Consider the following 12,426-nt stretch of genomic DNA (forward strand, 5'->3'; position numbering starts at 1 on the left):
TGCCTGATAAAGAAACCTGCGCGATCACACGGCCGCCGGCCGCCGCGCAGCTACGTGCAATGTAGGAGTTGTCGATGAATCCATCAGATGCCCGGCGTACCGGAGTGTGAGCGTACGGTGGTATTTGTACCCGGTTGCTTCTCACCGTGTGAAAATTGTTTAGGCTCAGGTGTCCCTGCAATGGAAAACGTAAGATGTAAATACTATATCCATTTTTAAATATATAATTTTTAGAGATAATGTCGTATAGTTAAGAACGGAGGGAATATGGTTTCACGCAGCTCTTGCCTTTTCTTGACCCACTCTGCTTGTGTCGGCGCCAATTGTTTTCATCGCAACTTTTACGAATTCGGGTTGTACATGTTTTGAAAACAGATGGTTCAAACAAAATAAGGAGAAGAAAAAGACGATGGAGGGAGGGGCTACACAAGAGTCACCTGAAAATTTCATTCACACTACGGTCCCATGATTTTAATCCCATAATTATTCAAGCTGCACGTCTTTGTTACCTCCTATCAATATAACTCGCTCCCTCATCCTGCCTAGCCTCAGCGCTTGTTTGAAGGAGCTAAAATTATATGCTAAACTTTAGCATCTATTAACACTCATACCTTATGCTAAAGTTTTTGAGTCTTGACTAAAGTTGAGCTCATCCTATTAGCACTTTTGTTTGGAGGGGCTAGTGCTAAAGTTTATCACTTTTAGATATTAGCACTTGGACCCAACCACCCTCTTAACCACCAATAGATTCCTCAATCCTACTAAAACATCATCATCCCCTTCCACGCTCTTGTGCCTTATGAGCGGCCACAGCTGACAACCCATTGCCTTTGCCGCTGCCTAGGTGCCATCAAGTGTTGAGATAGTGCTAGATCACCCAACATTTTTCTCAGCCTCCGGCTACTTCATGCCTTGATGAGGTGCTCGTGCTCTTTCATATAGCCATGTTGCTAGCAACTCTGTTTACCGTAGTCTTGCACCTTCACTCTTCGATATCAATTTCGTTACATCCGGCATCCTTCGCTTAGCAAACTTACGTGCTACAAGGTTTGCCCACAAGACCACATCCAGCTATCTGCCTCTTTCAATGGACCGCACCCGTCAGGATCATTAGCAAGGTACAAAGATCACATTCTGTACGCTTCCGTTGTTCCACTCTCGTATTCATCTTTAACAAGACCTATTTGGTCCTTAGCAACAATCCTGAGCAATTGTCTTCCTCCTGAACTTGATGCTCAAGAGAGCTTCTCCTTGCGCTACTCCCACTATTAGATGCCTCCGGTCTATATTGCAACCATCCAACCCCCTAAAACGGATGCGAGGCACTATTTCCCTCGTCATTTGGCGTAGTTGAGCCGTTGCAATAGAAATCCTATTCCTCACACTCCCGAGTGTCTCCATCATTGTATTTTACCATGCAAGCTATCCTTATTGATGTTGATTTATTTGCCCAAGCTAGGAGAACTGCGGTTCTCTTAATCAAGATTACACGAAATTCTAAACCGATACTAGATTAGGAAGTAGGACTCAAGTAGTTTCCTTCTATACCGACTAGTTCTACTCATATTCGAATACAATAGATATAAAGTATGGGACATGCTCCACATTTTCTATCTAGAATATTATACACCATGTGCGTAGTCCCGTGGTCCCGGATCTGACAGAGGGTTTTTCTAAAATAAATCCTGAGAGAGGATCTAGATGGCGGGTTGATTTTAGAAAACTTAATATTTTTTGCAAATTTCCCTGAATCGGGAAGGTTGGGCTGCTGATTGATTTTGAAAAAAGTTGTGAATTTTTTCGTAAAATTATCTAAAAGAGGAGGCTAAACTGTGGGTTAATTTCTCTAAAGTTCGAGAGTTTTTTGCAAAATGACCTGAATTCGCACGATCTGAACTGTCCGCCAAGCTGATCCGACGGCCGGAAACAGCAGGCGAAGTGGCCACACTGCCCGGCCCTCTCATGAATCGTATATACATAGATTTTACATTCAAGCTCAATCAACGCATAAAAAAGTAATTTGCAAAAAAATTTCAAAATGGTTGGCTTAAAACAACCGCGAAACAGCACTTATGACGGCGTTCGAAGCGGAGTATGTCAAATCAATCGACGGCAAATGTGGATGCTTGTTTTAACTTGGTTTAATTCAAAATTAAGGTTGATCAAACTTCGTTCAAAAAATTGTTTAGGGAGCTTTGAACTAAGAATGGAGGGCACGGTCAGAGGACTTTTCTATAACGTGAGCATTTGGACTCACGGTGCCATAACGGGAAGGGGTGCGCGAATTAGCAAATAGAACCGGGCCTACAAGCCCGTTACACCTTCCGCCGGCCGGCCGAGCCCTCCAGGCACCCGCGCACGGGGCGCACGCCGCCGGCTTCCTAAATCCCTCCTCCCGGGGCTCTCGGAGCTCGGCGCCCGCAGGTGTTCCACGCGCCTCCAGGGTGGCCGGTACAAATAGCCCACCCCCAACCTCGCTGGAAGGGCAATCCCCGGCGGCGCCCCAGGCATAGATTCCACACGCCATTCTCATTTCCTCCCCGGGGGCTCCAACTAGAAGCACGGACAGAGAAGAGGCATGGATCCCTCCGCGGCGAGGCAGCTCAGGCGGGTCCGCACGCTGGGCCGCGGCACGTCCGGCGCCGTCGTGTGGCTGGCCTCCGACGACGCCTCGGGGCAGCTCCTGGCGGTCAAGTCGGCGGCCGCCGCCGGCGGGGCGGCGGCGCAGCTGCGGCGCGAGGAGCTGGTGCTGGAGGGGCTCTGCTCGCCGCACGTCGTGGCCTGCCTCGGCTCGCGCGCCGCCGCGGGCGGGGAGCACCACCTGTTCCTCGAGTTCGCGCCCGGCGGGTCGCTGGCCGACGAGGCCGCCAGGAGCGGGGGGCGACTCGAGGAGCCCGCCATCCGGGCGTACGCGCGGGACATGGCGCGGGGGCTCGCGTACCTCCACGGGCGGTCGCTCGTGCACGGGGACGTCAAGGCCAGGAACGTGGTGATCGGCGGGGACGGGCGCGCCAGGCTCACGGACTTCGGGTGCGCGCGGCCCGTCCAGCCGTCGCAGTCGCGGCCGATCGGCGGGACCCCGGCGTTCATGGCGCCGGAGGTGGCCCGCGGCGAGCAGCAGGGGCCGGCAGCCGACGTGTGGGCGGTCGCATGCACCGTCATCGAAATGGCCACCGGCCGCGCGCCGTGGAGCGACATGGACGACGTCTTCGCGGCCGTTCACAGGATCGGCTACACGGACGCCGTCCCGGAGCTGCCCGCGTGGCTGTCGGCGCAAGCGAAGGACTTCCTGCGCGTGTGCCTGGCAAGGAACCCCCGCAGCCGACCCACGGCGGCGCAGCTACTGGAGCACCCGTTCCTCGCCTCCGCGTGCTGCGATGCCAAGCCGGCCAAGCACGACTGGCCGTCCCCCAACAGCACCCTCAATGCGGCATTCTGGGAGTCCGACGAGGAGGACGAGGAGGCCTCTGAGCGAGCGGTCGAAAGGATCAGCTCATTGGCGAGACCCTGGTCAGGCTTGTCGGACTGGGATTCCGAGGAAGGCTGGATCCAAGTGCACAGCGAGTGCTCCCGGGTCTCGGAGGCGCCGGCAGCCACGGTGACGACCGGTGCTGGTGTTGCCCCTAGGATTGAAGCGTTGGATGCCGCCGTGGTTGATCTCCATGCCGTCGTCGTGGAAGAAGGCGCCATTAGATTTCCAACGTGCAAGGTAGAAGCTAGAGATGATTCCAGCAAGTGCCAGAGACATTCATGTGTCATTGCAGGAGGCAATGTAGGAAATTTTGATGAATTTTCTAGGTGCCAGTTCCAGAGCCATTCTAGGGTGAGCGTAGGCAGCAACGTAGGAATTGCTGATGGCCTTGTCAAGTGCCAGATACATCCTAGGGTAGGCAGAAATGTAGGAATTGCTGATGATGCTGTCAAGTGCCAGAGACATCTCAGGGTTAGTGTAGGCAGAGATGTAGAGTATCTGCGCCCGGTCGTCAGTCACCGGGGCGAAACTGTGGAACTCGATTGTCCTTGCAACCTAGAGGTAGAGCATGAATTCAATTTGGTGCCAATTCGGCCGTTTTGCTGACATTTTGCGCCGATGTCGCTTCAATATTCCAATCAAGTGTTGATAGAATAGAAACCACTGAAGGGAACTCAAGAACAGCGAAGGATTCTGAACCGCCTACAATTTTGAGACAACAAAGGTGTTTGGTTGACATTTGACAGGGATGTAGGTCAACCCTAAACTTAAATTCTAGGACTGGGATCGAATATAAATCGCTCTATTCGACCAGACCCTAAGATGGTGCTATGAATTCTACTGTTCGGTTGGTCTTAATATTAATTTTGAATTGTTGGAATTGTGTCAATTTTCAATCCATTTTCTGAACCATCAGTATCAAAGTCCAGCAACTGATAAAAGGGTGTATTCGTTTCCTAGGGTCTAAAGTTTAGACCCGTCACATCAAAAAGAATCTTATCATTTAGAAATATTAAATAAAGTCTAATTACAAAACTAATTGCAGAACCCCAGGGCTAATTCGCGAGACGAATCTAATGAGGTATATTAGTCCATGATTAGCAGATGATTACTGTAGCATCATTGTGGCAAATTATGGATTAATTAGGCTCATTAAATTTATCTCGCGAATTAGCACCCATCTGTGCAAAAAGTTTTGTAATTAGACTTTATTTAATACTTCTAAATGACAAAATTCTCTTTGATGTGACAGGTCTAAACTTTAGAGGGTAGTAAAAGAACACATCCTAACACTGCAATTTAAGCCATGCAGTTACAGTTTTGAGCCTTTTTATAACCCATCAAAAGATGCCAATTATAACAGGGGTACCAAATTTAGTACATGAAGTACTATTTGTCAGTACATGTACCAAAATCCAAGTTGTAGTATTGGTAAATGGTGCAATCATGATATCTTTTGATGGACCCTAAAAAGCCCTAAAGTTTGTACCACCACTGGTGATTGAAGTTGGTAGACAATATTCAAGAATAACAAGCTAAGGCCATATCTGGATGCGGTGGGGTTAAACTGTAATTCTATCGCATCGAATGTATCAAATGTTTAGTTGCTAATTAGAAGTATTAAACGTAAACTAATGATAAAACTAATTGCATAACCACTAGACTAATTCGCAAGATGAATCTATTTAGCCTAATTAATCTATGATTAGCCCATATTATGCTACAGTAAAGGTGTGCTAGTTATGGATTAATTAAGCTTAATAGATTCGTCTCGCGAATTAGCGTTAACTAAATTAGCTCATATTTAGTCCTCCTAATTGGTATCGAAATATACGATGCGACAAGGCTAAACTTTAATCCTTAGGATCCAAACACCCCTTAAATCAGCATAACGTGATAATAGAATGCTTTTTCTACCTCACAAATAACGGTGTGCGGGTTCCGGGTTACACAGACGAAACTGAACCGTGATGATCCGGATCTGCAGCACAAAACGTCTCATCCTTTCGGTCCGCATACCAATTATTCATTGCCTGCAATAGCCTTTTTTTTCTGAAAGAGACTGCAATAGCTTTGAACAGCCGTCCTTCAGTGGAAGTATTTGCAACTCAGGCAGGCAGCTCTAGTCAAATGCCGTTTAAATCTGGACCGTATACGCGAGGCAGGGCAGAGCTCGCACGCAGGCACGTGCGTAGAAACGACGATGATTTGTGAGCAGCAGCTTCAACGAATCTTCAGTAGTACTACAACGGAGAGGCGTGGAAAAAGAACTATGGTCAGTAGTCTGGATAGGTGAAGTACGGCTGGTGCTACAAACTTGCAGGCAACGAATGCTGCCTGAGTAGTTGTTTGAGCTTTTCTTGCGGGTACAGTGAACAGAGATCAAGTAAACTTTGGAATTTTTTTTTCGCTACAGTGCGTGCATGATTGGCAAGGTGCACTCGTGACGGTGACATGGACCACTCACTTGCAAACAGTAATGTATTATCGCTGCATGATCGTACCAGCAGCACCAAGCATATGCGTGTCCAAGTGGGGAGACTGGAGCCAGTGAGCTACGCTCCGGGGGCAGCTCTTGCGAGTGGCTGTCAGAACTGAAGTTCCCGATTCAGAGACGGAACGGTGGCTCCGATCACCAGCGCAAAACGTAAAGGAGGAGGGAACTGCACGTTTTGATGGCCTGATTCACTGATGCTATTTGTAATCATGTTTTACGGGTCTTGATTCTTGAAACATACCAAGAGGTCCTTTGTGTTAGCTACTGTTCAATAACCTTATCCCTTTGTAAAAGGAAATTAATTTTGTACTATTTCCTAATGACCTCCCATGTTTCCCTCGATTTCTTTTTCCTCTTTAAATCTAGTTCTTGAACGGGCCGGGGATCTGAGATCATGAGTTGCAGGACGCGTGACAGTGACAGCTGCTACGTACTTATGTTGACATGGCGCCGTACGTGCACGTGCTTACGGCGTCTGTAAAGCGTTTGCTGGGAAAAATAATCCGTAACCACCATCCAGCCAACCGGCATGCCGGCGCACATGGACGGCGAAAGATCCGGCGAGCTTATCCCTATAAACGCCGGTATATTCCGGCCGGGGGGCCACCGCAGCTCGACACCTGGCGCCCGGCGCCCGCCGAACCAAAAAACGCGCTGTGCTCGATCGCCTTCGCCTTGCCCCCACGGCAGCCCCTCTTCCGGCGCGCATCCACGTCGAGGCTCGAGAGGGCGTAACGCGAGGGATCATCGGCCCGTCCAGATCCGATCCTTATCCGCCGGAGCAGGGACTGAGATCGGGGCATCGAAACTACCGGCTCCTCCGGCGAGCCGCTCGCTGACGCGACGAGGCAGCCGGCGGTATCATGTTACTGGTGGGAAAAGGAAACCATAAACTAGCCACGAGCGCGTGGCTGCCAATCAGATCCGCCCGCGCCAAGTGCCGAGAGAAGATGCACCTGGCCGGCTGCGAGGCGGCGCCTGGCGGCCGGGCCCCGCCGTCGCTAGTAGTAAAAAGGCGGCAGGAAAATCGCCGGAACCGGGACAAGAAACCAGGACCGCGGCCGCGCCTACAAGTTCGTTACACCTTCCTTCGCAGCCAGGGGGCACTGACCGCGGGCAGGGCGGTAGGCGGAGACGAGGCTTTCAGGCAGCCGCGCACGCGGCCAATAGCCTCCTCCTCCCCTCGCTCCATTTCCCGCACGTGCTCCACGCCCCCGCGCGGCCCGTAGAAATAGACCTCTCCTCCCAGCTCCCCCCTCCCATCTCCAGACCAGACGCATAAATCCCACACGCGCAGGACACCGGGCTCCAACCCAATTCCCATCCGCTTCCTCCCGCAAGCAAATTCCTCTGCCGGAGACGCGAGAAGACAGACCGGTTCTCCGATTCCACCAGCCATGGTGGCGACGAAGCAGCTGCGGCGGGTGCGCACGCTGGGCCGCGGCGCGTCGGGCGCCGTGGTGTGGCTGGCCTCCGACGAGGCCTCGGGCGAGCTGCTGGCGGTCAAGTCAGCGCGCGCCGCGGGGGCCGCGGCGCAGCTCCGGCGCGAGGGCCGCGTCCTGGAGGGCCTCTCCTCGCCGCACATCGTGCCCTGCCTGGGCACCCGCGCCGCGGCGGGCGGCGAGTACCAGCTCCTCCTCGAGTTCGCGCCCGGCGGGTCGCTCGCCGACGAGGCCGCCAGGAGCGCCGGGGGCAGCCTCGCGGAGCGCGACATCCGGGCCTACGCCGGGGACGTGGCGCGCGGGCTGGCCTACCTCCACGGCCGCTCGCTCGTGCACGGGGACGTCAAGGCCCGTAACGTGGTCATCGGCGCCGACGGCCGCGCCAGGCTCACCGACTTCGGCTGCGCCAGGCCCGCGGGGTCGGCGCGCCCCCTCGGCGGCACCCCGGCGTTCATGGCGCCCGAGGTTGCGCGAGGGGAGGAGCAGGGCCCCGCCGCTGACGTCTGGGCGCTCGGGTGCACGGTCGTCGAGATGGCCACGGGGCGCGCGCCATGGAGCGACATGGACGACCTCCTCGCCGCCGTCCACCGGATCGGGTACACGGACGTCGTGCCGGAGGTGCCCGCGTGGCTGTCGGCGGAGGCCAAGGACTTCGTGGCACGCTGCTTCGAGAGGCGCGCCAGCGCCCGGCCCACGGCCGCGCAGCTCGTCGCGCACCCGTTCGTCGCCTCCGCCGCCGCCCGCGGCCCGGACGCGCGGCCGGCGAAGCAGGAGCTCCCGTCCCCCAAGACCACGCTGCACGACGCGTTCTGGGACTCGGACACCGAGGACGAGGCGGACGAGCTGTCAACCGGCGCGGCCGAGAGGATCGGTGCATTGGCGTGCGCCGGGTCCGCCCTGCCCGACTGGGACTCCGACGAAGGCTGGATCGACCTGCAGGACGGCCGCTCGGACACCGCCGACGCCGCGCCGCCGGCGGCCGCCTCCTCCACCGCGGACTACTTCGTCTGGGCGGAACCATCAGACCCAGAGTCCGAGCCGCTCTTCACCACCGCCGCCGCCACCGCAGATGTCAGCGGCCATCTCCATCTCCCCCTCATTGCCGGAGTTACTGAGGCCACCACCACCATTAGCTGGGGCAGTTACCTGCTCCATGAAAATAAAATCCCACTTGGGTTCGACCACGAAGGGGTCGAAAAGGTGGAACCCCACCGTGCTTGTAACAGAAACAGAGTAAAAATGAAACGAATTTCGCTCAAAATATCCCGTCCAAAAATCACAGCAATTTCGCTCAAAGTTTCCGTCTTTGGCATCACCTGGTTGGCGAGCCCGGTTACGCTTCACGTGCGCACTCCTCGCGCCGCGATCGCCCGCGCAGGAAGTTGGATCGGTTAAGCGTCAGGCCGGTGACGTTGGTCCCATCGTTAGCAAAGTAGGCAGGTTCCTTCGCCGGGCGGCTTGCCGTACGGCACGCCGGAAAGAGGGCCAGCCAATCAGAATGCTCCCAGGATGCTGAATCAGCGTGAGATCCCTGGTCACGTCCGCACATGATTCGCACTGCTCCGGTCGCATATCTGAGCGGACATCACTTGGTCTATCTAGGGGGATGTCAACGCCTTTTATGGGAGATCCGATGCGCTGCAATCTTCGGCCTTCGGCGCACGCCCTTTTCCGATGGACGGCGGCCGGTGTGGAAGTGAAACCATGGTCTATGGACAGTGACCACGGACCAGCGAGTGGGCGGGCGGAGGTGGCTCTGAAGATTCTCTAGAGGAGCCTGCAGCACAGAATCCAATCTCATCATGGCCGGATGATGCCCCTCTCCGCTGCGTGATGATACTCGAGGACAGAGCAGAGGTACGGACCAAAAGATTCCCAGCTGAACCGATCCCTTTCTTCGACGGGAACGGGAAATTTCGGGTCGATTGCCAATTTTACTGGCGAAAACCGAATCATCTTCCGATTCGGCGCAACGAACGCATGGCATTGGGTAAGGCCATCAAACTCCAGTGCCAAAATGAGGTAAGCTACGGGGATGGATCTCGCCGAACTCCTTTCTCTATGGGATCCAGAACCTCCCCGGCCACATGGCGCATCGTTCGTAGCTGCGGGCTACCAGCGGCTTAGCGCTCGCCGGCGGGAGAGACCCAACGAAGGCCCCGTGACGCGAACAAGGAAAACAAACGTGGGGCTAGGCCCCGTTGATCCGGGGGGCGCACGCGCTCTCGCGCTCATGTGCGGGTGTCGCACGCCCCCGCGCGGAAGCGGCGTCGCATCACGCGTTCGCGCGCGCGCGTGCCCAGCTGCACCACCGTCCACCGGTTCGGCGGGTGCCGGCGCCGGCGACGAGAGCGACCGGCCATGCATGCCCTTAGGTCCCGAAACCCCCCACGAGGCGACGGACACGTGGTGGGACGGGGGCGTCGCGTCGTGGCTGTGGCTCTCCGATTTGATCTTCCTCGGCCGGACGCCGCCGACGGGCCAGTTGTCCACGTGACGAGATGCATTGATGCAATCAAATCGGAGCTGGCCGATCGGAGCTGTTCAGGTTAGGCCGCCACGATGGGCATGTTTTCTTTCGCCAGGACGAGGAATCGAGGATGTCCTCTGCTCTAATCGATGGGCATTGGCGCGACGTCTAGTTTCCAGCTTCCTGTGTTCCAAAATTAAGCTCTTTAATTTACGGTCCCAGTTAGGCTGCACCGGTCCGAAGCTTCGAGCAGTTCGGCGTGTGACGGATCCGGCACGTGCTTAGACTTGGCGAATCGGACATGTGCCTCCATTCATTCCGCATGACCGAGTTTAGCAGAGCACGGCACGCTCTACCTACAAAGCTACCACTAAACTACTATAGACGCGAGTGAGCTCTGGTCTCACGTACTGGCATCGATCGCTACTCGTCAACCGTCTAAAAAACGAATGACCAAAAACCCTCTCAGCTATACAAGCACGTGTCGCTGGACTCCTCCGCTGCAGTGACATTTCCGCTCTACCAACTCCATCAAAGGGCCAAGCTAACCCGGTCCGGTCCGCGATCGCTTGCGTTTCGGAGTTGAGTTGACCCTTGAGCTGAAGAACCAGCTCAGAAACAAACCAGCGGAGACCAGCGCCCGGTCCACGGGTCTCGCACGAGCTGAATCGCGAGGCGATGCAGCGTATCCTGCTCGGATCCTGGCAGCGCTAGTTGCGGGAGGTTGGTGCAGTCCGCACTGGGTCTGGATGTATGCGTACACAGACATACACGTCGCTGTCAGACAATCGAAACGCAAACGATTACCATATGTTCAGAGAAACAAGCACGGGTTTCTTTCCCGTTCCCCTCCCCTGCTTTGTTTTTCCCTTTTTTCCCCTTGACTTTTCGGAGAGGGTCGAGGCGGCGTCAGCGCTGGCGCGAACGCCGGCGCCGCGCGGCGGTGAGCGAAGCGGCAGTTCGGCACGCCAACCGGACCCCTGATAGCGCCCCCGGCGTCGTCTCTTCTCTTTTCCTGCCGAGATTTTTATACGCTCCTCACTCTCCCAGTGGCCAGTTGGTCAGTGCCAGTCGGCAGCAAGTTTATCCAAGCTCGGAAGCACATGCTGATATGCATGAACCTCTCTACAGCAGATATCACAACACTACGCAGGAGCAGGCCAGGCGAGGTCACCTACACGGCGGGAGTGCCCAAGTGCCGGTGGCATCTGATCGGAGGAAGACCGGACGAAAGAAAGACCTGGCCTGCTGGCGGCTGGCGCCCGCCGCCCGCCGCTGGGCCCGGTGCGTCACCGCGGGCGTCAGCGTCACCGGCTTTTGCCGACGGAGCAGGATCGCCGCGCGGCATCACGGATGCTCTGTTACCCGTCGGCGCCGCCCAATGATTCGGCCTTCTCCGGCTGCCCTCGCTGCTCCACGTCGCGCGAGCACGGTGCGCAAACATCGTCCAGAGGCCACGTTTGCCGACGAATCCAAATGATAAACTCCACTTTCGGTCCGAAAAAGAGAGAGAAAAGGTAAAATCGAAGTGAATAAACGGGTGATCGAGCCGCAAGCGGCAAATCGATCGCACGGCCGGCAGCGTACACCCGGATCCCCTCGCCAGGAATTGATCTGGGGCTGTGTGCTGCCATCGCATCTCAACTCAGAAGTCTTAGCAGAGTGACGCAACAAGGGAGACGAGGCGCCGATCGACCACTGCGGCTGACCTCTGCACGGGATCCTTGCTGCCCAACAACCGCCTCGCCCTAACGCGGGTCAAACCCCCGGCGGATCGAGCAGAAAGATCGTTGCCCCCGGCCATGGAATGTTTGACCTGTGCAGTTGGGCGCGCGCCACCTACTACCAAACGCGCACAGACACAGTCGGGCGCCTCGCCCAGTTGCGCTCCTGAGCTTACACCGGTGTAGGGTTCTAGAGGGGGCGACTAGCATCACTTAAACTAGGGCAACTAGTGCGCCACGCATTCCCCCTCTCTTGATGTTTCGCACCCAAGATTCAAGAAAGGGAACCAGGGTCGAGATGTGTAAGGTGCTCCGTTAGTTGGCGCACAGCAAGGTTGCTGACGGTTCTTGCGGCCGCCGTGTAGGCCACCAAATTCCGGCGCTGGTGGATGCGGTGGCCTCAGTGCCTGCTGACCGCAAAATGGAACGGATGCTAGGTATGCGCACAAAGATTCAGCGACAAACAGAATTACAAAATGCAAGAAGTTGTTTGTTGAGACCTCTATCTTCTCGTGATGAAAAAAAAAAGACAGCGGTTTTCCATGGCAGGCAAACACCGGCAAAGGATTACCGTAGAGGAGAACAGATCAATTTTAGCTGACGTAAGAGCTGAGATTGGTGTACTACTAGCAGCCTACTTGTGCTGCACGGCTGCTGCTAGAAAGAGTGGAGCGCAGAAGTTTCAAGGAAGAGCTAGCTCTCCCAGAAGCCGGGGGCGCGTGTCGCGGTGAGGAAACCTTGAGGATTTGTCCAACCGCACCCGTATCTGCTTCCACGTGTGCCAAACAGGTATCAAACGTGTACGCCAGCTTCATTTCTAT

General features: G+C 55.4%; 2 protein-coding genes across 2 annotated transcripts; both read left to right on the plus strand.

Annotated features, from left to right (window-relative positions):
* Positions 1 to 2,578: 2,578 nt before the first annotated feature.
* On the plus strand, positions 2,579 to 4,208 carry LOC112895560 (mitogen-activated protein kinase kinase kinase 17-like). The gene has a single exon (XM_025963523.1). The coding sequence runs from the start codon at positions 2,579 to 2,581 to the stop codon at positions 4,076 to 4,078; it is 1,500 nt and encodes a 499-aa protein (XP_025819308.1). The 3' UTR covers positions 4,079 to 4,208.
* A 2,896-nt stretch (positions 4,209 to 7,104) lies between these two features.
* On the plus strand, positions 7,105 to 8,821 carry LOC112895561 (mitogen-activated protein kinase kinase kinase 17-like). The gene has a single exon (XM_025963524.1). It carries the CDS (start codon positions 7,367 to 7,369, stop codon positions 8,804 to 8,806), a length of 1,440 nt encoding a protein of 479 aa, XP_025819309.1. The 5' UTR covers positions 7,105 to 7,366; the 3' UTR covers positions 8,807 to 8,821.
* Positions 8,822 to 12,426: the final 3,605 nt, after the last annotated feature.

This window comes from Panicum hallii, chromosome 5 (genome assembly GCF_002211085.1).
Source record: "Panicum hallii strain FIL2 chromosome 5, PHallii_v3.1, whole genome shotgun sequence".
Lineage (NCBI taxonomy): Eukaryota > Viridiplantae > Streptophyta > Magnoliopsida > Poales > Poaceae > Panicum > Panicum hallii.